General features: G+C 40.4%; 2 protein-coding genes across 3 annotated transcripts; both read right to left on the bottom strand.

Annotated features, from left to right (window-relative positions):
- LOC117778221 (peptidyl-prolyl cis-trans isomerase FKBP1A-like) lies at nt 1-2,722 on the bottom strand. Its single transcript, XM_034613614.1, has 4 exons — nt 2,499-2,722; nt 2,361-2,408; nt 998-1,110; nt 1-392 (listed from the first exon to the last, which is right to left on the bottom strand). Exons 1-4 carry the CDS (start codon nt 2,533-2,535, stop codon nt 261-263), a joined length of 330 nt encoding a protein of 109 aa, XP_034469505.1. The 5' UTR covers nt 2,536-2,722; the 3' UTR covers nt 1-260.
- Nucleotides 2,723-3,666: 944 nt separating this feature from the next.
- si:ch211-106h4.4 (MAM and LDL-receptor class A domain-containing protein 1) lies at nt 3,667-24,908 on the bottom strand. 2 transcript variants are annotated; one of them, XM_034613612.1, is made up of 51 exons: nt 24,686-24,908; nt 24,353-24,481; nt 23,715-23,834; nt 23,481-23,565; nt 23,216-23,381; nt 22,667-22,880; nt 22,252-22,380; nt 21,951-22,075; nt 21,289-21,517; nt 20,576-20,844; nt 20,106-20,196; nt 19,867-20,007; nt 19,428-19,555; nt 18,797-18,931; nt 18,510-18,681; nt 17,816-17,935; nt 17,482-17,636; nt 17,286-17,381; nt 16,787-16,877; nt 16,580-16,699; nt 15,796-15,898; nt 15,548-15,698; nt 15,217-15,436; nt 14,580-14,700; nt 13,925-14,054; nt 13,758-13,836; nt 13,504-13,659; nt 13,246-13,371; nt 12,905-13,120; nt 12,699-12,818; nt 12,270-12,431; nt 12,052-12,143; nt 11,394-11,561; nt 10,927-11,091; nt 10,697-10,805; nt 9,889-10,011; nt 9,625-9,724; nt 9,310-9,469; nt 8,662-8,776; nt 8,376-8,519; nt 8,048-8,235; nt 7,588-7,753; nt 6,832-7,050; nt 6,446-6,624; nt 5,471-5,708; nt 5,133-5,292; nt 4,934-5,048; nt 4,581-4,701; nt 4,102-4,198; nt 3,991-4,033; nt 3,667-3,912 (listed from the first exon to the last, which is right to left on the bottom strand). In XM_034613612.1, the coding sequence occupies exons 1-51, from the start codon at nt 24,840-24,842 to the stop codon at nt 3,811-3,813; spliced, it is 7,260 nt and encodes a 2,419-aa protein (XP_034469503.1). In that variant the 5' UTR covers nt 24,843-24,908; the 3' UTR covers nt 3,667-3,810. The 2 variants fall into 2 exon arrangements, with proteins under 2 accessions (XP_034469503.1, XP_034469504.1); XM_034613613.1 differs by having other exon boundaries at nt 18,797-18,934; nt 19,431-19,555.
- Between the last annotated feature and the right edge of the window lie 1,515 nt (nt 24,909-26,423).

Here is a 26,423-nt window from a genome sequence, read left to right as displayed (position 1 = left end):
TGTTTCCCATAATGGATTTCTCCTTTAATCTTAACATAACCATTAGCATGAACATGATCTTTTTGTCCATCAATTGTCTCAATTATCGAGGATATGAAAATTACTTTTAGACAATATTTATCCATTAATGTAAATGCGACTCACAGCACCTTTAATTAAGCAGTTATTTGTGTCAGAGATGTGGGTGGAATGCAAACAAAATAAAAAAAAATAAAAAACATCAATAAAACAAACTGACAACAAACCACCATCTTAAACATTTAAAATCCAAATCTCAGAAGCTCCACGTCAAAGATTAGACAAGAATTTGGTGGGATAACGGGAGGGTATCCACCGCTGCCATACGCGTAGTCCGGTGAGCAGGTCAACCTTGACAGTTCGCCAATACTCATCTGTGGAGGAGGCCAAGAAAAAAAGTTACAAAAAAGGAAACCGTGCAAGTTTTGAATCCAATAATTTGTATTTAAAAAACATAAAACTGCAGCAGAGGTGGAGATGCACCGACTAAAACATCAGCCCAGAAACACAGGGTTCTAAATATTCCATCATGCAACAACAGCATTCGCTCCTGCTTGTCCTACCAGTTGCCTGCGCCTAGGAAAGGATTTAAGAGGATGCTACTATTGATCCTTTGCTGAGGAAGTTATGTTTATCAGTTTAAGACACAGGAGCAAATGAATCCCTTAGTTGACCTCTGCTCCGTCTGTATGGAGACTGATTTAAAGCCTGTGGTGCACAGACCAGAGCTTTATGCATCATATTATTTTCTAATATCCATAACTATGAGAGGGCTTCCAGGTGGAGCAGGTATCTCGCTCAGAAGTCTTGCACAGGAAGTACATTGCTTCAACCATGTCTTAACTCAGACACAGTCATTTCAGGTCACCCAGTGCAATTGCATAGGCAGAGAAGTAATCCCACTGTAAAGTAAACTAATCTTGGTGTGCGGGAAATTCAACAATTCAGTGAAATGTAATTTTAAAGTTCATCTCATTACCCTAGCTACACCTTCATCCCAAGCACGAATGACCTCTCCCATTCCCAGTCTGAAAATAAAGGGCTTTGCCCGATCCCTGGAGGAGTCAAACTTCTTTCCATTTGTGAGCGTGCCTGTGAAACGACAAGAAAAAAAGTGTGGTGATTAGGAAATGAAAAAGAAAAACATTTAAATGATTAGATAGTTAACCACAGTTGAGGGACCAATGGTATAATAATGAGATTAAAAAAGGCATATTTATGAGATAATAAATATTTCTAAGATACATGTAATGGTAAGTATAATGAGAGAACTTATGATTGTGAAATTGAAGACACAAACACGACTGGACGGATCAGCAGAGGATGTTGTATGGAGGAACGGAAGGAAGAACTCATTTAGTTTGCAATGCGCATCAGGACCCAGGATTTGTATTCCCTTTTTTTAATCTGCGAGATAGGGCTCTTTTAAAATTTCGCCGATTTCAAAAGGAAATCATTTATGGATCTTGATTTAAAAATAAATAAATAAAAAGGGAAAGATCCCAGCTGGGCCCCAGGCTGCCAGGGACATGCACCCAGGTCTGATCAACCTGTGGTGGGCCCGTCTTAGAAGAAGGTGCCTTGTGATTCAAAAGGCAGAAACACCTGAGGACACTAAGGTACACAACTGAAGACATGTCGCTAACATCTGCTGGTAGTTGGCACAAAACCATCAAACCTACAAGTAACATTCACCATCTTGTCCCATATTGTTGGGGGGAAAAAAATAGGGGCCTAATATCTCAGTGTGTGAAGTTTGGTGCAGCTTGGTGATATTTCCTGTTGTAGCTGAGCGGCTTCACTTCAGATTTCAAGTTTCGATTACTAGTTATTGATCCGATGAGTCAGAGACTGAACATCTTCACCGCAAGAATGAATAATTGAGACACGAGAGGGCCGTTAGCATCGCCGTAGCTAGGACCGTTAGCATCGCCGAAGCTAGGACCGTTAGCATCGCAGAAGCTAGGACCATTAGCATCGCAGAAGCTAGGACCGTTAGCATCGCCGTAGCCGGGAGCAGTGAGTGGAATGTGGGCGAGCTGCTCCACTTTAACCGCAAAGGAAACGTGTCGTGTGACCCAGTGAGCTTCACGAGAGCCGGTTAGCGGAATTTTAAAAAACACCACCACCACCGTGCCCCCTTCGTTTCCGGCGTCCGTGCCAAGCCAAGCTAACGTTAGCTAACCCGAAGCTACACCCACCCACCCACACACACACACAGATCCCCTCGCCTCAGCCCACGGGAGAATTAAAAACCACATACATCATAAGTGTCAGATTCAACGTGAACATGTTGTTTATAGATATGAATGGAAAGTGAGGAACCTCGGATCGTCTCTTACCAACGTAGTGCACTTCCACCTGGTGTCCTTTCTGCGGGTAACTCCTCCCTACAGGAGCAGAGCGCGGGGTTGCAATGGTCAGATCCATAACGACAATAAAACATATGGATTAATTGAACAGTTGTGAACAACCCTCACCGTCGCCAGGTCGGATTATCTCGACGTTGACTCCCATTGTTCTTCTCAGTGATGTGGATGTGACCGAGCAGCTGGACTCGTTCGCCGCTTGTGAGCGCTCACTGCAGGACGGGGCGATCACGTGACCCGCGTGGTTCACTGTGTGTGTGTGTGTGTGACAGAGCGAGAGAGTTTGGAACGAGCCCCATTTCCGCCTTACTGTCGATTATTACAAGAAAAAAAAAATGGATCCTATTCACGTGAAATCAAAAATTATGATTTAAAAGTCATAATAAAAAAACAAAATAGAATCATTATGATATGGTAAAGGGATTAAAATTCGAGGTTTCCACCGTCTGTGATTTCTCTGCTGTGCCTCGTCCAGTTGTTTCCACTTCAGACCTTTTCCTGTTTGGATGTTATATTTTGACATCACATTAATATAACCAAGAAACACACACACACACACACGGTTTATTCAACTCCAACTGTACTAAACACTAAAGTACCTTTGCTCAAATAATGTTAAATTCAAATTTCTCCACTAAAACCCACAGTTAGTGGTTATATAACAGATTCAGATTGTACAACAAAACATATGAATTAGTTATTATAAAAAAAGGTTTTGCTTGTTTAACATGAAACTATCCACAGCTCAACCAGCTACAACCTTAAAACCTGTTCCTGTCGATTTCCATGCATTCATATGTGTGGGTGAGTTGTACTACACTGTTATATAACAGGCTCATGTAGGAGGAACAACGTCAGCAGTGCAGCCAGCCAATCACAATCCAAATAAGTTGTATAGTGTAGTTTTTTAAGGTCTGTTCAGCAGGTCCAGTAACATTCTTATGTTTTCCGCAGGTGGTAGAAGTATGTATGTTGCACAATGTTGGAAATTAAAGTGCACCCATCCTTAAATTACTTTGTAATTTCAGCTCTGTCACAACACGTTGGGCAGAACAGACGTGACACAATCTCTTTATAATGTTCAGTATCTTCGGGCAAACAACACAACGAGATTTTTTGAGCGTTCATGTTTCCACTTGCTCTACAGCAAAGATAACATGAGCAATTTAAGACAAGTTATCACAAGACGTTGCATTTCGAACAAATTATATATGTTTTTTCAAATTATTTCTCATTGAGTTGTTTATGATTGGCAGTATTTGCAAATATTGAAAACTACTCCAGTTGAACAGTCGTTTATTTTGCTCAGCACAATACCATGTGATGGTTTCATCTTGTACATAGTTTTAGTGGAATTAGAAGTTCACAGGAATAATTGACATACTTTATGGTGGATTTGTTCTATTATAATTATGAATCTGGTCTAAGTGTCAGATGAGCCCACACAGGTGTCGGTTAAGTTCGGCGACATATCGTACAGCCTGTTCTCAAAGGAAAGGTCCGATTCAGTTCCATGTTGTGTGCCCTGAAAAGAAAAAAACATCTTTTATCATCTGAGTTGCGTCAAGACAAGATGCTTTGCTCTCAGACACTGTGCACTTACACCTGTTTTGCAGTCAAAGAAGTCTAACACTGAGTTCTGGTTCCTGAGACACACAAACAGAAAAGTCAGCCAACAACACACATGAGTATTCCTCATTATTGATGTATTTACATTGTGCAGCGTCTCTTGTTCAGCCTGAAGAGGAAGACGGTGATGACAACTCCAGCCAACAGAGTCAGACCCACTGCGAGGCCTAAGGACAACATATCTGCAGACGAAGAAACATCACAAGAGGTCAGCATTTCACATCAGCACATTCCCTGCATGTATTTCTGTGAACAATGCAGTTACCTCTTGGAATAAGGCTTTAAATTCACTTCAATTTAAGAATTGTTTCAAGGATTGCCAATAATTTTCCAATTTCTAAAAAATCCAATAGAACCTAATTTATTCTACCAACAAGTGAATTGCTGATGGGTTAAAAGCACATTTGTCACAAATACTTTATGCAAGTACTTTTTGAGAGAAGGACATTTCTGGGTTTTTATTTTACCAAATTATAAGGTAAATGCATCTCGATATACACTCATTGCATCTGAGTTAATATGAAAGATGCTCAGTCGAAGTAGTTGAGGAGGAGTTCCAGTTACCATAGTGTTCATCAGGAGGGTCGATGGGGGGGTCTGTGTAACAGCTGCCAGGGAAGATGGTGATGTCATCGAGAGCGACGTCCCCACCTTTATTCTCCCCCCTCTGATACACAAACACGAACTGTGACATAAAATACAAAGTTAGTCAAAATCGGGACATATTCTGCATATTCCTCAGAGAATTCTGAAGAGAATAAGTAATTTTACTGGTTAATCTGTTCAGTTTTCCTGTGCTTCATGATCAGATGACACATTTTGCTCTTGACCAAACATCAGCTGTATTTTTAAAGTTTATTTTTACAAACTTATGACTGAATTATCTCTGATGAAAACCACCATAATCCAATAGTTACCCAGAATGCATCTTCATGTTTAATAGGCACTTGAGCCATCTGCCACTTATCTCCCTTGTTTCCCGACTCAATCCACTTCAGATTTCCTTCTTCACTGCCACCTGATTGCATTTTTCTACGGGACAGGACAACACTCATTTAATTTCGAAGTTAATAAGACATTAATGTTTCTCCACTTTCGACATGAACAGTTAGTTACCTGTCATTTATGAAAACTCTGAGAGTCCCAACATGGCTGCCATACATGTGGTACCAGAAGATGAGACAGTGCCCTCTAATGGACGGCTGGAACACATCACTGATCAGGAAGGACCTGTCTCCCCACTCTCCCACTAAGCTGTCCACATACAGATAATAACCTGTGGGAAACAGTTAGGAAAGACAGGATCAGCTCTTATATTCTTTTTGCAGACATTGCCAATATCACTTCGAACAATAATGTGCAGATGGTCTAACCTGCATTCGGATTACAGCCCAGTCAGACTTTGTGTTTTATAGTTACCTAGAATAAGATGTGTATACTATGTAAATTATCACCATGTGTTGAGTTGGTGGTGTGATCCAAACTGGGTCCGGTGTTCGGGTTTGGAGAGTCCCCCCTGCCACGGAGCCAGTTCCCCTGGTCAACGTCTCCACCCAGGTTGCTCCAGCTGCACATGTTGATCTCAAAGTCACAGAATCCATGAGGAGGACACTGAGCCTCCGTCAGATGTACGTCATCAAAAGCCATGTCTCCCTCCTGAGTGGAGCCTGACTTTACACCTTCCACCACAATCTGAAACACAGCGTGTGATGATGGAAACTGCTGGATAAACTATATATGAGACAAGTTTTAGACGTCATCTCAGTCTTATTAGATAACATTGTGGTTTCATTTTTCAGACTCCATCAGTTTATTGTATATCGTATGATTTGTCAACAATTAGATTTGAGATAAAAAAGTATTTGATTTTAACTTTCTCATCCAATTAAGTGGTAAATGTCTGTAAAGGCCCAAATGTCAGTGCAGAGAACCAATCCACTTTAAAATACTTTTTAGAGAAGAAGTATCTCAGTAATTCAGGTGACCTGACACATTTGGTGGAAGAGGTACTCAGATCTTTGACTTAAGTTAAATTACAAATACTTTGTTGAAACTAACAGGGCCCAAGTTAAACTTTAGTTAAAAAAAAAAGCTAAACTACTTACATGTAGGCAAAATGGTCCATTGCCAGAGTTATATTATTACTGTGGATTCAATTATATGTCTAAATATAATTTTGGTAGTTTTATTTATAGCACAACAATGCATAGTATATGAGCTTAATCTGTAAAGTCAATAGCAACTAGAGCTGCCAAGTAATTATAGTGAGGGGCAATATTTATTGGAAATAGTCAAGTAAGGTACTAAGGTAAATTTACTAAAATGCAGAACCTTAGTAAGTGTAGTTAGTGACCTCTCACCAGTGTCTATCTCTTTCCCACAGTGACTGTGTGTCACCAGCCTGTTGTGGGCGGGTCTTTGTGACTCACCCTGTAAGGCTGACCACGAGGCAGAAGTGAAGCCTGAGCGAACCTCCACAGCCGGCCCTGGTCTCCTGTCTGAGAGAAAATCAGAGCTTCCTTCCCGTCTTCACTCTGCTGGTAAACATTCAGCGTCCCCACGCCTTTTCCATACATGTGGAACCACAGCTGCACACAAGCTCCTTTTCCTGAACGGCCATAGGAAGGAAAACCTTATTAAATGTCATTTCATCAGAGATATTACACTGAATATCAACATCAGCTCAATATCGTCACTGTTCATCTTTTACCTCTGTAAAAATTTAGAATGCTTCGATGTCAAGTTATTAGTGTTTTCTTAAAGAGAAAAATAGAATTGCCAAGCAGATCTGTCCGGTCATTGTGGCGACTCTGACCTGCAGGGTACAGGGGTGAAGACATTGCAGCTTTCTGGTCGGTGCTGTCGGCAGCAGACGAGGGTAGGTAGTAGTAGTGGCCTGTGGGCGTGTTGGTGGTGTGGTCGGTGTCTGGTCCTGTGTTGGGGTTGGTAGTGGAGCCCGAGTCTCTGACCCAATCAAAGTCATCAGTGGTCTTCTGCTGCCAGTTACAGCTCCCCTCCTCAAAGTCACACAAATCTACAAGATAACAATAATAATAATAATATATAAATAATAATATTTTGGAATGCATTATAAAACTAGAAATACGGCTCTGCAATTGTATGCCTCTGTCAGCCAGTGCAGTTTCAATCTACATACATTTCTTTCAAGACACATATGAGGTCAACGTGACCTTTGACCTTTAAAATCTAATCAGTTCATCTTTGAGTCCAAGTGACAACTGGTCAACATTTTAAGAAATTCCCTGATGTTTTGTAAAGCTGCCGTAACCTCGACCTTTTTTACAACTCAAATCTAATCAGTTAATCTGCGAGTCTAACTGAACATTCAAGTAAATGTTTGTATTTTATTGACCATTTTTTTATTGAAAGACCCATTAACTTTAGTAATGGATCCACACATTTTTTTCCACTTTCTTTACATTTAAAGATGGTGTGTTTTTGACATTTTCAAGGATTTCTCAGGGAAAAATTCACAGATATCGATGAAAAAAACAAACCCTAATAAATCCACATATTAAAAAGTAGTGTTCTGCAGCTTTAGCCCAATTACCAGAGGCAGGACACGGTCCACTGATGAGGGAGATGTCATCAATGGCGATATCTCCCGCCTCTCCTCCAACTGTAGCCTCCAGAATAACTTGGTGGACTTTCTGCAGCATCACATGGGTCTGCACCAGCAGCCACTCATCCCCTTGATTTCTCGATTTCTGCCACACCTACAGGAAAGACGGAGGGTGATTCACTTACAATGAGGATGTGGGGAGGGTTTTGCAACACCGCACTATGCAAACTGTGCAACTTGCACCCCATATACCATGGATTTATGTTATTTTGCAATCAGAATTTCACAATTATGTGAAAAGTATGATAACGGAGAGAAAATGCTGTGGAAGCAAATATTTCTCAATCAGCTTCAGAGCAAAAATCCTCCCATATTTTTCACGCAGCGACTTTGATTTAAAAAATAACAACACAAAGTAAGAAAACTATTATTTTTATTTATGTTTTACCAGTTTTTTCTTCAAGGGATCAGCTGAGTGTAGAAACATCTTCAAAGATCCCACAGTAGCTCCAAACATGTGGTACCAAAATGTGAGACAGTATCCCCTTTCTCCAGCAGGTGGCAGCAGTGCAGACTTCATCTGAGCCATGTTCCCCTTCACACTTGGTGTTGAACTCTTAATATAAAGGTATTTCCCTGATAAGGAACACAGAAGACTTTAAATCATCCGTAGGTGTGAGTGTGAATGACAAAGTCAGTGAGGATCTTTTGATCCTGCTTGTAATACTGTATGTTTTCAGAAATAGCTTGTAAATATATTTTGTAATGGTTGTGACCTTTGCCAGTAGTGTGGTCTCCTGCAGGTCCCGTGTTGGGGGTTTCGGTGGGACCAGATGTGCTGAGCCAGTCAAGCTCACCCTCAGCCCCCTGCACCCAAAGACACAGGCCATCTTCAAAAGGGCAGCTGTATGCAGACAGAGCTGAGGAGGGAAAACACAATATTAAATAATAAGCCGTTAGTTGTCCATTTAAACATGGTAGAGATATGGATGTAGAATCACATAACACCCAATACCACGACTACATATTCTAAATAAACTCACATGTTGAAATCATATTTACCTGGTGGTTGGTAGGATTTTTCACAGTTTAAAAAAGAGATGTCATCCACAGCAAAAATACAACCTCCAGTGGCTGTGGCCTCCTGAGTGACTGTGTTCATACCACTGAACAAAACCTGAAAATAGACAGGTTCAACAAAGATGCAATGTGTGGGCATAATTGTAAAATACACAACTGACACTATTTTGGTTTACTAAATTGAAAGTTGCTTGTTGTTGGCCTCATATACCAGGTAATGACAGATGCATATGAGAAGTACTGCACATTTGGGTACCTTTGCATACATATTTAGAAGACTAGTACATACAAATAAATATGTGGTAATATAATTGCACATGATTGTTTTTTTGTACACCACATTCAGATCCATTACGTTTTTCAAAAATAATTTGCACAACTATTTATTAGATCGCATGCATTAAAAATATGAAGATGGGTGGTTTATTTGAGACAAAAACCCAATTAAATACTTTTAAGGTTTTGGGATTCTACGGATTCATGTAAAATCTCCCTAAATAAGATTTTCATCTGGGAAGAGACCTGGCGACAGGATTTGTTATTTCTTTCTCCACTCGTTTATTCGGGTTAATTAAACTGCATATTTCCGTGTCCCCTACATAAAGATTCAAAGACAACATGAGCATACACCTTATAAGGCTGCTGTTGCAGGCCGAGAAGCAGAGTCTCTGCAGTCCAATGGGAGACGGTGTTGTGACTACGTGACCACAGGATTGCTTCACTCCCCTCAGCTTGCTGCATAAGCACTCTGAGTGACCCAGCACTCACAGCACTGATGTGGAAGTGAAACCTGGGTTGAGGAAAGAAGGAAGGAAGGAGGGGAGAGTGTTGGAATGGGAAGACAGTTGAGTGGCAGAGAGATGGGGGAGGTGTGGAGCATTGAGCAATTCATACGACTTGGAATCAAAAACAAATGTGACGATCAATGCCGTGGTTGTCACTCACAGAATCTGGCAGTAGTGGGATGACAGGGGGAGTGAGGGACTCTGAAGCCGGGACTCGCTCTGTGTGGACCCCTGACTGAAATTCACTCTCATGTAGAAGCCTGAGAAAACAAGGGAGAACATCCTGAATCAACAACATTTACTCCTATTGATTCAATTGCTGTACTGGGATCAGTTCAGAGCTTCGGCACGTTATCAATTGATTTATCTTCCTGTGGATCCATAAAATCAACCAATGAATCAGAAACTTATCCACTAAGGTCACCTGTGTCTGTGGTATGATCAGTGGGCGGCTCGGTGTAGTTGCTGGCTTTCTGTCTCTGCCACGTGCTCTGTCCTTCACTGGAGTCAGACCATTTGCATTGATTCCTCTCAAATGAGCATGGACCTGCATTGACATTAAAAAAGCATGAGTAATACTGCTGGGAAAAGAGGGGTGGATTCACTGTTTATTTTCTTTATATAGTTTGCTTTTGTGACACTTTTTGCTTTGATCGTAAATTATGAGAGAACTTGGTCATGTTGTCCAGCAGGCTGATGTCTCAATGACACAAAGTCAATGACACAATTTCCACAAGTTGTATCAGCATGCAGGAAAATATTATTTACGTCTCTCTTTCAAGGATCATATTTCAACAAAAGCCAACACTACTTTTGCCTTTATAAGAATTTCTGTATTAATTAGCATGGGTTTTTTAGTTATGGCCTTTGGGATTGTTTGTGCCTTTTTAAGAATTTCCCTCCAAACCCCTGCTATGTCAGCTGTCTCCACATGGAGGCTTTTAACACTGTGAGATTTAGCTAATCATTTGCTGCTTTTACAACTTACATGCACCAAATCTTGCTCAAATGTTAAGAAGTTTTGTTCTTTAATGACCAGTGACATATAAAAATAAAATTATTATTATTATTTTTACCCCAAAACTCCACTTGTCTTTTTCCCTCAGTTGAAAAGAATGAGAAAGTCACCACACTGCTCTATTTGCCATCTAGTAGCCGACTAATGACCACTTGTCAAATTTACTGCAGGTTTCTCCGGCCTGTTAAAGATCCATGCAAAATGCAGCTCTCACCACAGCCGTCCTCGTCCTCCCCCTGGGGACAGTCTAGATGATAATCACACAGTAAGGTGGCCGGAATACAAACTTTTCCAGCTGACCTCCAACAGAAAAATGTATTATCCTGCAGCACCAAAGACAGGAAACACAAATCATGATGTATTTTCATGTAATGTTACAGGACTTGTTGTGTGGAACATTTGAAAGCTTCAGAGAATGGACTGTAGATGTGTCAAGTTGTTTACCGGACAGGGGTTGATTGGTGCTGTTGAGGTAGGTGGGGGGGAGGTGGGTGACGTGTCAGGGAGCTCGTTGTTGTCAGGGTCAAATTCACACTCTTTGGAAAAAGATACGTCATCCAGTGCAACCTTCCCTCTGCGACCATCACCATGCTCATATCTGAAGACGATCTGAGATATAAAATCAAATATTCTCAAATTCTTTCTATTATTAATACTGTGAAACGTCATTGATAAAGAAAACAAGAGCCATGGTACAGTCAAGGCCAAGTATTGCGCAGTTAACTATCAGTACAGTGCATTAATCTACTTTATCTGAGGGCCTGCACAGTCTGATTGTTCTACACGTTTTAAAAAACTTTTAAAACTAATTGCTGCAACTTTTATTTCTTGCTCATGGGACAGGATCAACAATCTGTGAACACGGTTAGAAATGAGCATTCAGCTGTCAATCTAATTGTGTCCTCGCTGACCTTGCTGCTGGCTGATGAGGAGAACGTGACCTCTGCTCTCTGCCAGCTGTAGCTCTGTGAGTTTTCCCTGAGCCATAACAGGCTGTCGTCTCTACCGGACCCTCGTGTCCTGGACTGGGCTGTCAGTGTGGCTGTAGAATTGTCCAGGCTGAAGTAGAAGAACCTCATCTACATAGAAAAGGTAAGTTTGCAATAAACAGTGAGAGGAACATAGAAAAGAAGGTGAGATAAGCATGAGATAGATAATAAAAGCTCATAAAATATTCACACATATGCAGCAAGGTGTTACTGATATAGTATCAGACACTTTCAAACGTTTTTGGAGCTGTGCTTGGTTAGTACAGGAGAAAATGTGTGTTGACGGACATTCAATACACAAATCTAACATACTTTAAAGCAGTTAAACAAGGCCTGAACATTCTCTAAAGTTCCAAAACCTTTCTCCTTTATGATATGAATAGTTTATGAAGAATTATTTTGATTTTTTTATTTAACTAATCATAGTGGGTTTTTTTTCTGCTTTTCTGTTTTTGTTTCCTGGTTACACTCACCAATAATGAGAAATGAATTAAGATGACCTGTGAGGACCCTTTGAAAAACAAGATGGCTCATCTCAAGGGCGTAACCAATCCATTTGATCGACATACGGTAAACTCACAGTACAGTTCGAGACGGGTAGTAAAGTTTTGGAGAGAATCTCTGATGTCTGTCCCTTCTTCTTGAGGGAAGTCCCAGGTATCACATAGTGGCCTGTATAATAACAATAAAATGGAAACCATAAGTATAGATTTATTGATAACAGAATGATTAAATATTGTATATTAACCATGCACTGAGTCAAGACCCCTTTGCCAGGAGTCTCAGGAAGTGTAATACCTGCAGCAGAGTTGTGGGTGTGATCCCTGTGAGGCCCATGGACGGGCCAGGCTTCCTGTCCTTTCCGAAGCAGCCACTCATCTCCAGGTGTGTCCACGTCACTCTCTGCCCAGGAGCACAAGCCCTGTTCGAAGCTGCAGCGCTCCATCAAACCTTGTTCTACTACATCATTTTGTATCATCATATAAAGGGGGAGTGAAAGGAAGACAATTACCACAACTATAAACTGGTACTCAAGAACATTCACCAGTGAACACATTTGACTGTACATACGGAATCATATCCAAATTTTACAAGTCAAGAATGGCACAAAAGATATTTACAGCACATCTACGGTATATACTGTATATACTATAATGTACAAGCACTATATATGAATTCTCTGTAAGAGTGCTCAATCTACCATTCACTATCATGATGATATCTCACCACAGTTGCTCTCATCGGACCGGTCCCCACAGTCATCGCTGAAGTCACACACTTGGTTGTTGTCAACACACACACTGTTGTTGCAGGGAAACTTGCTCTCTGGACACACGGGCTGGGGCTCTAAGAAGAAAAACAATATTGAATGATTGTAAAATCAGCATAAGAAAGTGCTAGCTGAAAATAAATTAAAAAAGTTGTAAATTTACCAGGCAGGGTGCAGTTTGTGAAGTGTATGTCATCAATGGCAATGTGTCCGGGCTTGTTGAAGGTTCTGGAGGCTTGAAACAGGATGGTGAAGTCCTGAGGAATTCTACCAACCGTCACCTCCCCACGTTGCCACAGATTTCCATGGCTGCCTGATAACCACCACAGCGTAGTGGACCTGGGGCCCTCCAGCAGTGACACATTCAGCTGTTCTATATCTGAAACAGGGTACAGAATACAAGACTGCATGTGCAAATACAAAAGGTGACTCAAATATGAAGAGGACATGCATAAAAAACAGTTTGAATGGCTGCACACGTACGTGTGCATCTGCCAAACATACCCTCTCCAAAAAGGTTGTAGTAGAAGTGGAGCGTGCAGGTGGCACCGGCCTGTTTCATGGTGGGACTCTGCAGGGCAGCAGGGCTTATCTGTTCGCCTCTGTCCGACTCCACCGCCATGTACCAACCTGGAAGGAATATTTTGTTTTGGGTGAAAGCAACTGATTTAACAATATAATCAAGTTGGTAATTGGAATATAAGAAGTATAAACCCAAGTCAGAGTAAAACAAATTTAGGTTGGGTTAGAGTGTGGTCCTACCCAGTTCAGTGCCCAGTGTGTTGTCCACAGCTGGTCCAATGTTTCGTGTAGCGTTCCTTCCTCTCACCCACTGAAACTGGCCCATGCTGGTGTCCACCCAATCGCATGTGCCATTTTCAAATGAGCAACCCACAAATCCCCAACTCGTTTCATTCGCTACATTAAAAAGAAGAGTTACATTTATAATAATCATCTATTCAAATATCATTGCACATATTTCAGTAAATAACTACAGGAATAAACAGAATCAGTACCTTGACAAGGCCCTGATGTTAAAGTGATGTCGTCAATGGCAATGAATCCTCTATTGTGAGCCTCTGCTTCAATCCACAGCTGAGTGTGATGTTGTTCAGGGAGTCGGTGAATAACATTGATAAAATAACTGTTCTCTTTATTATTTTACTGCTGTATGTGTGAGTACCTGGAAAGGCTTCGTATTCTCTACAGATTGGGAAAACCTGCTCCATCTGCGGCCACTGCTGTTACTACGGAACATCAGGTCCTCCTCTGATGGCCCGGATCGCTTGTACACCTGCAGTGTCCCTGAGTCACTGACAGACAACAGAAATATTATGTGAAAGCTGCTTTAGTTATGTCCGTTTAACTAAAATAAACCTATTGTTCACTTCCCAAAACTCAACAAACAAAATATTTTTTGCCCCTGATCCTTGGAGAAGTTCAACTTCTATTAATACTGCAAAAAGCACAGCCCTGAACATTTCTCTTTAATTCTTCTGACCTAAAAACTCATTTGATAAACTTCTCTTCTGTTGGTTTTCACCTGTTAACAATTGAAGATTTGTTTTTTTACCCAGACATTTTTTGCTGTCATTGGGTTGAAACAATTATTTTAAATATTAAGTCTTGTCTCAAGACTGAACTCTGCCACAGAATATTCGTACTCTTGCACAAAGTGGAGCAGATGATTCATGTCTAAATGGCATTTGTCCACACTTCCTCAGGAAGTCCATGAGGAAACTAAACAGAGTAAACAGGATGAAGTGCATCCTCTGCATTGTCACATACTGTAGGATGTGAGAATGGTGGTGGATCTGGGATGTTTTGTTTTTGCTTACCTGTTTTCCATATAGTACCACAAGGTGAGACAGGTAGTTTCCTTCAGTTGGATCCACTCTGACACTACCTGGGCGCGACTGCTGTGGTTTAGGTGAAGTGATGAGCTCAACAAAAACCAACCTACACATAAAAGAAAACAAACACACCTTCTTGCAGTACTAGATTATTGTATTTTAATTGGTCTATAAGTTAAATATTTGATGATGGATCAACTCGTGTCTCATTTTTAGTACAAACTATCAATGCCTCTTCTGTTTAAACTATTGAAGCGGAAGTTTGAAAATACGTCAATACATTTCTCGGTAACAAGTTTCTGCTCAACAAAGGATGTAACAAAACTTTACTTGAGAAAGGAGGAGGTAATTACAGTAAAAGGAAATAAGTCAGCGCTAAAAAAAAAAGTGGTTAATGAGTAACAGACTGTGACTATGAGCAGACTGTGACTATGAGCAGCTGATAATGTTGATCATTGCAAGATTGGAACTTGCACTTAAATAAACTTACAAACGTAATCTCAAAATGAATGAAAAATAACAAAATCACCTCCTAGATTTTAAATAAAAGCATTTTTTTTCTCACTGCGGTGATGAAGATACATAATACCGCGGTTTGGCGGTAGTACATCTGAGGTCATACCTTCTGGGGTCTGAATGGTGTGGTCTGTCGGTGGACCATGGAAGCCCCCATTGGCCATCACCCAATCATGTCCATCTTCTTTAGGGATGTTGATCCAGCTGCACTGCCCGGACTCAAAGTCACAGCTGCCTGGAGGATTGCAGGCTCCATCTCTCACAGAAATATCATCTAGTTTTGCCACAGAGTCAGTGTCTGGCAGTCGGACAGCCCTAAACCCCACCTGGTGAGGTACATGGACTGTTTTAGGTGGCATCTTACAGGAATGATAAATACAGATAGCAGTTTGTTCATGGTTTGATTGTCAGGGAGCAAAAAGGTAAACACAGCATACACGTTTTTTCCCCGGGGAGGACACGGTGACTTCTGCCACCTCCCAGCCTGTAGAGGGCTCTCCAGACCGTTGCCAAAGGGCATTACTCTGCTGCCCGCTGTGCAGCACATGGACAGCCAGGCTGTTGGAGGAACCAGTGGGTAACCAGTACCTGAAGACATACAGTCAATGTGCAAACATATTAAAATCTGATCATCAGATGACAAGTGTGATGTGCGAAATGTGTGCTGCGACAGCAAAAGACTTACCAGAAGCGCATACACATCTCTGTAGCTGAAGTGAACTCTAGTGTGAGCAGCTGAGCCACTTCAGTTTGTGTGGCATTTGTTTCCATCACAGTCACATAGAAACCTACCAAAGTGTGACAGTCATGCTTCATCTCTGAGGTTAGCATTGTGTTGAGCTAAATGCAAATATCATAAAGATAAACAGGCTGATCTTTAGTACATATATCTTTACTGTGTTCACCATTTTAATGAGGGTGTTGCTCTAAACATAAAAGTACAGCTGAGGCTGATGGGAATGTCTTTAGATTTCCAGGTATATGGTCATAAACCAAAATACTGGGAAAAATAAATGTTTTATCTCATGGTGAAAAACCAGATGATCACCAAAGTCAGTAAGATTCGAACTCAATGAGAAACGGAATGGAAACAATGAGTATTCGGTGTGGACCAAAGTGGTGATGAGCGATGTCACTAGCAGTGTTAACTTTTGATTAAAAGCTTTCAGCGTACACTACATACTCTAAAAGAGCGATTCCCAACCAAGTGCTTGTGACACTTAGAAGTGAAGCAACATCAGTATGTCACAAAGTCATGAGTTGATAGAACATTCAAAGACTAATCGCTGATTTACCATATATTGCAACATGACCCTTGTTATTGTGGAGTCACAGGTTACCAGGTCGGGAACCACTGCTCAACACAATTCATTAAAGCCTCCATCTTGTTGTGGTGAGACTGTGATTGCTCTACTCTTTCAGTCACAGATTTGCAGTGTGTTGCTTGGTGCCACAGTTTTTCCGCTCACCATTTTCAGTTCCATAGGTGTGATCCACGTGATGTTGTGTTCCCCTTTTGCGACCCCATTGACCTCTATGATTGACATCGTTCTCAAAGCCACACAAGTTGGATTCAAACCCACACATTTCTAGAATTTAAAGGAAAAGTTAAATAAGTTTTAGGTATATTGTCACTTCCTGTTAACATCAGACAGTGCTGGGTCTGCGTTACACACTCTGATTAGTGCAGGCCCCCTCCCTCACTGTGACGTCGTCAACAGCGATGAAGCCTCGGCTGTTTGTGTTTCTATGGCCAGAAAACACCATCTGTGGACAAAGGATATTTTGTGACTGTGTGAATACTGTATTTATGTTAGCATCAATTTTTTTATTCTAAACTAATAATAAAGTACATGAAATCAAATAAAAATTGACGCCGATAATAGCATATTGAATATATTTGGCACAGTACAGTGTATTACTAAACACACAAGAAATTGCAGAGCAGAGAGGCCGAAATGACAGTGTCCATACAAGAGAATAGTAAAGTGATCTGCTTCATAAAAATACTGTCACAGTTGATTTAAAAACAAATATAAGGGTTCCTTATATGTATACAAATAGAAATACAGACAGAAATACATTTATCAGATTTGGAAAATAAAAATATCAATATCACAAGCCTTAAAAACAAATCAGTGTTTGGTCAGGCTGTGCAAACTGGATCAAATATACCTGTGTTGTGTCATTCTTGCTGATGGTTACTTGTGCATTCAACCACTCTGGATTCTGGGTCCCTCTGCGAGTCCAGACTAACAGCTCAGAGGATTTCTAGAAAAAACAAGTTATTGTCATTGTAGTTCCCTGGTAAAGATGCTGCAAGCAAAACCTGCTACAGAAGGTTTGCTGAAGAACTAACTGGGCTACATACAGTTCGAACGAGCAGATCCAGGGTGGACACAGAAGGTCCAAGCATGTAATACCAGAAACCAACACAGATATGTGATGAAGGACTGATGAGAGGAAGAGACAGGGCCGCTCTCTCTCCATTCTTGGAACTGGATCCATTCAACAGCAAAAAGGAACCTTGATAAACAAAGAAAACAAATAGAGGTTTTCCCAATGACATGTAAATAATTCTATATGCCATTCTGAATTCTGTGTCTAACTATGTTCATGAATGTATACAGTGGTTACAAAGAGGTCTGATGGTCACTACAGCCTCACCGTGGCTGCACATTTGTGACTGTCAATTTTTTTTGTACCTTGATTATTTCCAACAGTATGATCATACTGAGGTCCATCCCACGGTTGTGCCACTTGAAGTCCACTACTGACAGTCCAGTTAAATTCATCACTGTCCTCTTGGACCCAATTACACAGACCTGTTATAAAAGAGCATTTTGAAATCTTAGAATATGGTATTTGTTATATAGGTAATAGGACAACTCCTGAATATTCAGCATACAAATACTTTATATCTGGACACAAGACAAATTCTAATATTTATGGATGTAATTCAGTTTTAAGTCAGTAATGGTGTCTACATTATGCTTCTGTAGTAAAAAAGCTCACTGCTTCTGTTCGTGGAGTTACTGAGTCTTAGCTGAATTAATTATGATGCTTTAAAATGTTGATCTTGACAGTTGTATAAATTACGCAACTGTACATTTATAATACTTCCAACACATAGATGGTCACAAAACAAAACAGTGGTTTAGTATGAGCCTTTAAATCGATTAAATATCTGGAAAGTCAAACATCGCAGTCAGTTATTTGATTATTTAAAATAATTTACAAGGGAGCCATTTACAGTAATCATGCCTGCAATTGATTGATTAACGTCAACAGGTTGGTGGAGGTTTCATTTTGTGATTGTACTCAAGCATTTTAGGGAGAGCAAAATACATTTTTTGACTTATCACACACTTTACTGAAACTCGAATTTCCCAGCATCACCTTGTTCAAAGGAGCAGTCCATGGGAGAGGCAGGAGCAGTGGTGGTAACGGTGGCAGGGGCCGAGGTGGTGGTAGGGATCATGTCATCACAAGACTTGTCCCTGATGATGTGGACATCGTCCAGGGAAAAGCTTCCTCCCAGTGTGTTGTTACAACTGGCTTGTAAAATAATCTGTGATAAATGTTGAAGGTGATTTAAAGATTGCTCTTATTTCTAATTCATAGCAACAGTATTTTCTCAAGTGATGACCTCAGTGTAGATCATCAAATTATAAATGTTACTCTACCTGGTGAGGCTCTGATGCATTGTAATCCACCCTGTCCAGGATCCATGTTCTATTCATGTATCCATTTGTATTCCACACGGGGCGCATTCCTGCACTCTCATTCACAAACACTGTCAGTGTAATCTTTGAAGGACCTGGATGATGCAATGGGACATAAATATATGTCATTGATAATTTGTGAAGGAAAATTAGATCTGAATGCACCAAATGAGAAAAGCCCTTTCAATGGTAAAACCCCATGCTGTCTTTTTCATCTTTTTTTATTCCATTTTTGTGTGTATATATCCTGTACTATGTGATGTATATACTGTACATGTCTGAATAATTTAACTGCAAATAGGAGAATAATCATCATGTTCAAACTCTATTGAAGCTATGTAGTGTTTACATTGAGTAAAATACTCTTTATCATCAATCTTATTATGTGTTTTAAGATTTTAGTAATATATTTCATACATTATTATCATCATGGCACACAGTATAATATCATTATTTCATATAATCACTCTGAATTGGTTGATACTGTCATAATCTACATTTTATATTCTATGCAGTTGTGATATCTTGACCAGGACCCAAAATAGCTTCATTTTAAAAGGTAGAGATAAGACTGTAGATTTTACTCACTATTTGATGACCACCCATTTGAGAAGTGCCAGAGCTCCAGGCAAGCTCGGTCCACAGCTGCCATCGACTCGCTCTCCAGTCGAGCAATGTCTTGTACTTGCGAATCAGAGAACAGGAAGAACGCAAAGTGGCCTATAGAGAGAAAAAAAAGACATAATATGCAGGTGAGTTGTTTTCCAAAAGTGACCTGTGCATGCACAGAGATGCATAATTACAAATTCCAATAATGGCTGCATTCAAAATAAAAAGAATACCTCCGTGAATAAAAAGGAGAATCTCAGTTAAGATTATCCACTGATATATATGCCAGTCTTCGAAGTTAAAGTATGTGGTGTCCCACTTTTGTCTCAAGCAGAGGATCCTTGTTGTGCTACCAATTCTTTTAAACTGAAAAACACAACTCTGAATATGGCGCTGGTTGTTGTGCGTATGTGGTGACTCACCAAAAGAAGAATCTGTGGTGTGGTCCATCATTGGCTTCATATTACTTTCACTTTTGCCCGAGAGCCAGTCCCAGTCCACTCCGAACTCTGTCGGAGGGCTGTTCACCCAACCGCACAAGTCCATCTCAAAGTCACAAAAACCTGAAAGGAATAAGAGATGCACAGACACGCACAGCATGCAGCCATATAAAAAAGCTCAAACACCCCATCCCACTCCCATTATTTCCTTGGTCACTAACCTGCCGGGGGACAGGCACCATTCAAGACAGTGAGGTCGTCAATAGCGATATCTCTCCTTGGTCCGTCCCCAGCTATCGCCTCAAAAATCACCTGTCACTCAGAAATACGATTACAAATTACTTTTATTAAAATTTAACATATGAGATGAGTGGAGTTATTGCCACATATTTCGTTTACGAGTATGAAGTTAGAGAGATTTCTCAACATATACTTTAAAACATGATAAAAAAGCATGAGTGTCCCCTGATCACCCCCCTTATTGAGAAGTATTACCTAATATCTACATCTGCACTATACATATTACCAGTCAAGAGTGTCAGAACTCCTGACCTTTTAAAACAAAAGTTTCATTCCCTAAGTGTGTCAATATAAGAAAGAAAGCCAACACAAGTGCTTTTTTAAAGATGTGAAGTGATTTTGATGTAATCTATTCATCTGATAAATTTGCTCCTGGTGGGTGTAAACCTACTTGATATGGGGTGTCGGGGCTGAAAAGCGTCACTCTCCCATGTCTCCAGTGCTTCCCCTGATCTCCACTTCTGTCCCAGAGCTTCTGGGATTTTCTGTGGCCGTCAGGGCTCTGGAGGTGCACACTGAGGTTCCCCACTCCCCTTCCCTCCATGTAGTACCAGAACATTAGACATTCCCCATCAGGAGGGGTGGGCTCCATCATAGCAGTCATCATTGCTCCTCTGGACCCCACAGGGTGCCTCCACAACTGGGCACTTAGGTAATAACCTGCATGTAAGGTGGAGTTATGGACATGATTGTTTGTATTTGAGAGTGTTTGTAGAAAAGTGGCTTTATTCAGCATAGGATCACATAAAATGATATATGATGACTCAAGCCATACACCTGTAAGGAACATATCAGGCAATCACAAACAACAAGCACCTTCTTGAAAATTAGATTCAGTTTTCAGACACACTTTAGAGGAATTGTTGCAAAGAATTAAAAAATACAACTTTCAATTCAAGCCAAATTGAGGCTCGTGGTGCCTGATGTTATAGTCAACATATGGACCAACATAGTCAGATGCACGAGTCAACCTCATCCCTTCCCAGTTTCAACAAATGTGTAAAACATTCAACGCAAACAAGAGATAAATAAAATACAATAAAATTTTCTGATTTATTTTTGTCAGTGCTATTAGCCAGATGAGAATCTCAAGGAGCTGCAAACCTTGTTCTGTCCCCAGAGTGTGATCTACGGTAGGGCCTGAAGAGTTAAGTGGTTGGGACGTCCCGGTGATCCGGTTCCATCCGAAGTGTGCAGACGGCTGCAGACCACAGAGGGAACCCTGGAAGGTGCACTCTCTCTCAGGCGCACAAGAACCGTTTGTGCGGGACACTGCTATGTCATCGAAGGCTATGCTCCCCTGAGTACCACCCACAACAGCCTCTATAATAAACTGGAGGACATTTCAAATGAATTTGAGTGCAGAACTCAAGAGAATAAGAGTTTAAACTTAGTAGCCTAAAACAAATATATATTTGATTACAAAGTCAAACAGCTGAATGGGTTTCAACAGGGCACCAGGCTGCAACTTTCGAAAATGCTTTAAAGCTAAAACATTGGTACAGAGGAAAAAGATTAAGGTAATATTATCTGTGGATAAACAATAAGAGAGAAACAGAAATAAGTTCGGTGTTTGTGGTTGGAAGTGCAGACACACTGACATGAGGATACCAGAAGTATTGCCTAGCTTCTGAACAATCTTAATCAACCTGTTCTTCACAGGAAATAAAATGTTTTATCTTCTCAGTGGTGCTCTAAAAACATTCGTCAAAATGATCTCCTTGTCAGGAGAAGACATTCACACAAAAAAAGAACAATAAGAAGACCTGTATTGGCTTGTCACTGTTGAAGGTAAGATCGGCAAATCGCCATTTGTTTCCCTGTGTGCCACTCCTCATCCACACAAGCGTCTCTGGTTCACCAGGATGCTTAGCAATAAACTTCAGTGTACCTGCAAATAGGAACACACAAATAGAACTTGTCCATTATGGGGAATAGGCTGAGAAAAACAGACCTATTAAATATGCATCTTAGAAAATGCTGGAAATATTGTTTTGGCTTTTTATTTGCATGTACATTAGGATTTAATTTTGTCTGGAAGGGCTATATGGACAATGAGGCACATACCTATGCTGTTGCCAAATATGTGGTACCAGAAGCTCACACATATTTGACCTGCAGGTTGAGGGAAGCTGACGAGTCTGGCTGCTGAGGAGATGTTTAGCTTGTATGTAGCTTCTATGAGCATGTAGTAGCCTGTGGAAGACAAAAAAAAGAATTTGCAACTACAGAAGCTAACGGAATCCAGTAAAATAAAAATAAACACAGAATCCTAATATGGGTGAATATGAACATGGACAGTAAATGCTGCAGAGGCTGAAACTGGTAACTGCCCTGAACCCACATAACTTTGAGTCTTATAGAGTGACTACGAATTAAAATAGAGTTTTAAAGCCTTTATTGGTTCAGTTTTTATTGTGCTTACCCCAATATAACTGTTTCCACAAAGTAAAACTAAATTCCTAGATTTAAAAACACTCACCCTTCCTAGTGGGGTCTAGCTCGATCCTCTTAGTCCTTTCCCAAGAAATGCTTGCAGTCTTGTCATGGTACCATGAGCAGCTGTCATTTTCAAAATCACACGAGAGTTGGTCCGATCCTGTGGGGACATCGGCCTCGCCACAGTTTTCAAAGCTGACATCATCCAGCATAATTTCATTGGGTCCAAGAAAAGACGGTTTGAATGAAAAGAGCAGCTGTAGAAACAAAAGTGTTTTACTCTCCATTTGTTCTGAAAGTGATTTTGTGTTTTTTTTATCACTAAAGGAGCAGATTACTGTAACAAGAGGAAAGAAACTTTTTCTTGAGAATAATGGTTTGCGATGACTTTTAACTTATGGACAGAAAACCCCGAAAACATTGTGGCTCCATGCCGCCACTGGCTATGTCCAGCGCAGAGGCATAGAAACATAAGAACAACACCATCAATCTAAAAGTTATAAATGGATATAAAATTGTTTAAGTATTAAAATGTGTTTAAAAAGTGTAGCCTGACCTTAAATTGTGAAATCATACAGGATGTTTTACTAACCTTGTATCCCCCTGGCTGATTACCAATGAAAGCTGTGGCATTCTCCCAACTGTTTGCTTTCCTTATATGCGGCTCCAGCAGGTCCACCTCGGCACCGCCTCGGACCATTTCTACTTTTAAGCGTGATGATGATGAAGGCGTGCCATCAAAAGTATAGAACCAGAAACTGAAAAACATTAACAGAACAATCACACAGATCTGTCCACTGCTGCAATGAAGGTATATGACAACTTCAACACCACTGATATTTATTTATTGTCAGTACCTGATCTGACATCCTAGGGCTGTCCCGTTGACAACAGCAAACTCCAAACTCGCCACTGGAAAACCACTTACATGCATGACGTGTCCTGTAATCAGCAGACAAAGGTTATATCTCTTAAACCAATAAAACACTTCTACCTCGTGTGACTTCAATTAGCACTTAGCCACTGCACCTCTTAAAAATTAGTTACAAAGTAATGGGACAAATGGATCCTGACAGGAAGTTAATAATCACCCCAAGGGGTTACTGTGGTGTGGTCCTGTCCAGGTATTGAAGTCATGTTTGCCATCTGCCGTCTCCAGCGTTGGGAGGGGTCATTCCAGCCACAGGTGTGATGCTCAAAGTTACACGAACCTTAAGGTAAAGGAGGGCAGCAGAGAAAAAAATTATTATTTCAAAGATTATGTGAATCTAAGAGCTTCCCAGTAGTTATTTGATAAATATATTGTGTTTGTATTTTCAGTTGTTGAATTATATTTAAAACCTTCCTGGCCTTCCTCTATCAATTGGTGAATATGCTCAGCATCTTATATTTGTCCATAGACAATAAAAATTTAGGAGCTGACATGTCCCCTGGCACCTAATAACCTGAAGTCATAATGTTTTCCTCAGGGATATAGATAGAACAGATGATTGTTTAGTATTTTTAAAATAACTGAACTCAGAAGAATTTCTGAGTTCAGTTCTGTTCTGGAAACAAACATTTTTTTGTATACATGGACGGACCAGCAAACCGATCATGATACCCCAGCACATAATGCCATACCTAAAAGACTTTGCTCAGATGAACCAATATCAAATGTTGGTATTCTAAACACAGGGACCGTGTGTGGTTTGGTAACATAGGCTTAGGAAAAGTTGAGACTTCATACCATAAAATTCGTCCTCAGAGACTCCTTTACAATCCTCCTTAAAATCACAGACAAGTTCTGGAGGAAGACATTCTCCAGATGTGCAGGTGAACTCCCCATCAGGACAAGAAGACACAGAGACCAACAATACTGTAAAGAGAGTTTTTCTTTAGATTAAAAGAAGAGAACCTGGGGAAGAAATGTGACCATAACCTTCAATGTACATATTAGTTTATATGAGTGAAAGCTCTGGTGACAACATTTGACCAGTATGGACATGAAAGGATGAACACTACATATAAGACAAAAAGTGATACAGAAATGTGTGTGCTATTTAGATTTGAAGACTCTTACCTGACAGAATAAACAGCTGCTTCATATCCAAAGTCCAGAGAAAATCTGCAATCCTTAATGCATTACCGTTAATCCAGTTTGCCCTCCTATCAACAGTTTGTGTCCCATTAATTGAGAGTGAAAGTGTTTCAACATTTGAGCTACAGCCAGGAGTCATTATCGGTCGAGATCAGCTTAAAGTCCAGTGTGAACTGCATTACATTTCCGCTGCTTGTCTTTATGGCACCGCTTTAGATAACAAGAATGACCTAATGTCAAAGAAATGTCCCAGCTGTTGGTACAGATCCAGAATTTTATCGACTCCTGTTGTAAATACGAGCACGTGAAAACTGTGAGGAGATGGTCAAGTGAAAAATGAGGTTTACAGAGGGGAGTTAGTTTAGATTGTATTTTTTCAGAAAGACACAATCAAACATAAGCCACTTAGTCCATTAGAAATATAAAAGGTGGAAAAGCTCTCATTTCAGATGCAAAGTCTGTCTGTGTATCACATATACACACTTAACTGCATCTTATCTGACGTTCCAGCTCTAGAATAGAAATACAAGGAAAATTCAGTCTCAGCTCACGGTGTAAATGTTTGCCAGGCACAGGGTTCAAAAGGGTGGTACTTACACTTTGAACTAATCATGCCTGTGTTTTATGTGTAACATGCAACAGAGCAATCTCACCTCTCATTCACTATAAAGGATAACCAATCCTATTCACCACCTGTCCTCTAGATGGAGGATGAACTCACTCACACTCTCTGTAGTTGTGAGGAAACTCATTGGCTTAAAGCATTCCCTAACCCCTTACCTTAACCTTAACCATCACAATAAAATGCCTGACCCTAACGCTAAACTGAACCCAATTCTAACCCTAACCCCAAAATCAAGTCTTAACCCTCAAACAGCCCATTGAATTTGTGAAGGAGCGGCAAAACGTTCTCACAATACGGGTATTGAACAAATATTGGCCTTCATAACTATAGATAGACATGCGCACACACACGAGCACACACACAAACAAACCAACACCAACAATGCTATATCATTGTGTACTAGTCGCCACTCTTCCTGTGTAAGAGCAGTCTTTGCAGTCGCTAATTTTTATATTTCAGCACAGACCTCTTAAGCAAAAAGGAGAATAACCAAAGAGGAAGTGAGAATACAAAATGCTATGATAGATGTTAAGGAAGAGTTGGAGAACAAACCTCAACATCTGAAAGCCTCTGCCCCAAAACAGGATATTGTGTTGCCACACTCAGGATGCACAAAATGTTCCTAATCAGCAACAATGCAATATCACTCTAATAACCTGGTCTCATAACCCCACAAGTAACCAGTGAATGCTTACACCTACAATAGAACATTTACATGTTATCAGTCACACTTTCTGTCTCTTTTTGTGATTGTAGTTCCTCCACAAGGACACATTTGTATTACAGTTTCGATCATGTTTTGAAATATAATTTAGTTCTGGACACAAACTCACACAGGGTTACAAAAACAGAAAATATGTTTTTTTTTGCAATAAAGGGGTTTTGTGAAGAAAAAGAAAAATACAAGGTAGTAAAGAGATCTCGACAAAAGAATTTCTTCTTCTTTGTTCGGTTTATTGGCAGGTGCACCAACGTCAAGGTGCATTACCGCCATCTACTGTGTCTTCTTCTTCAGATATTTCTTGATTGTCCTACTTTTACAGCATAAAATTCGAGGAGTAGAAAACGTATTTCCACAGACTGTGTGGCTCAACA

Source organism: Hippoglossus hippoglossus, chromosome 17 (genome assembly GCF_009819705.1).
Source record: "Hippoglossus hippoglossus isolate fHipHip1 chromosome 17, fHipHip1.pri, whole genome shotgun sequence".
NCBI classification, from domain to species: Eukaryota; Metazoa; Chordata; class Actinopteri; order Pleuronectiformes; family Pleuronectidae; genus Hippoglossus; species Hippoglossus hippoglossus.
This window is presented reverse-complemented; position numbering and strand designations above follow the sequence as displayed.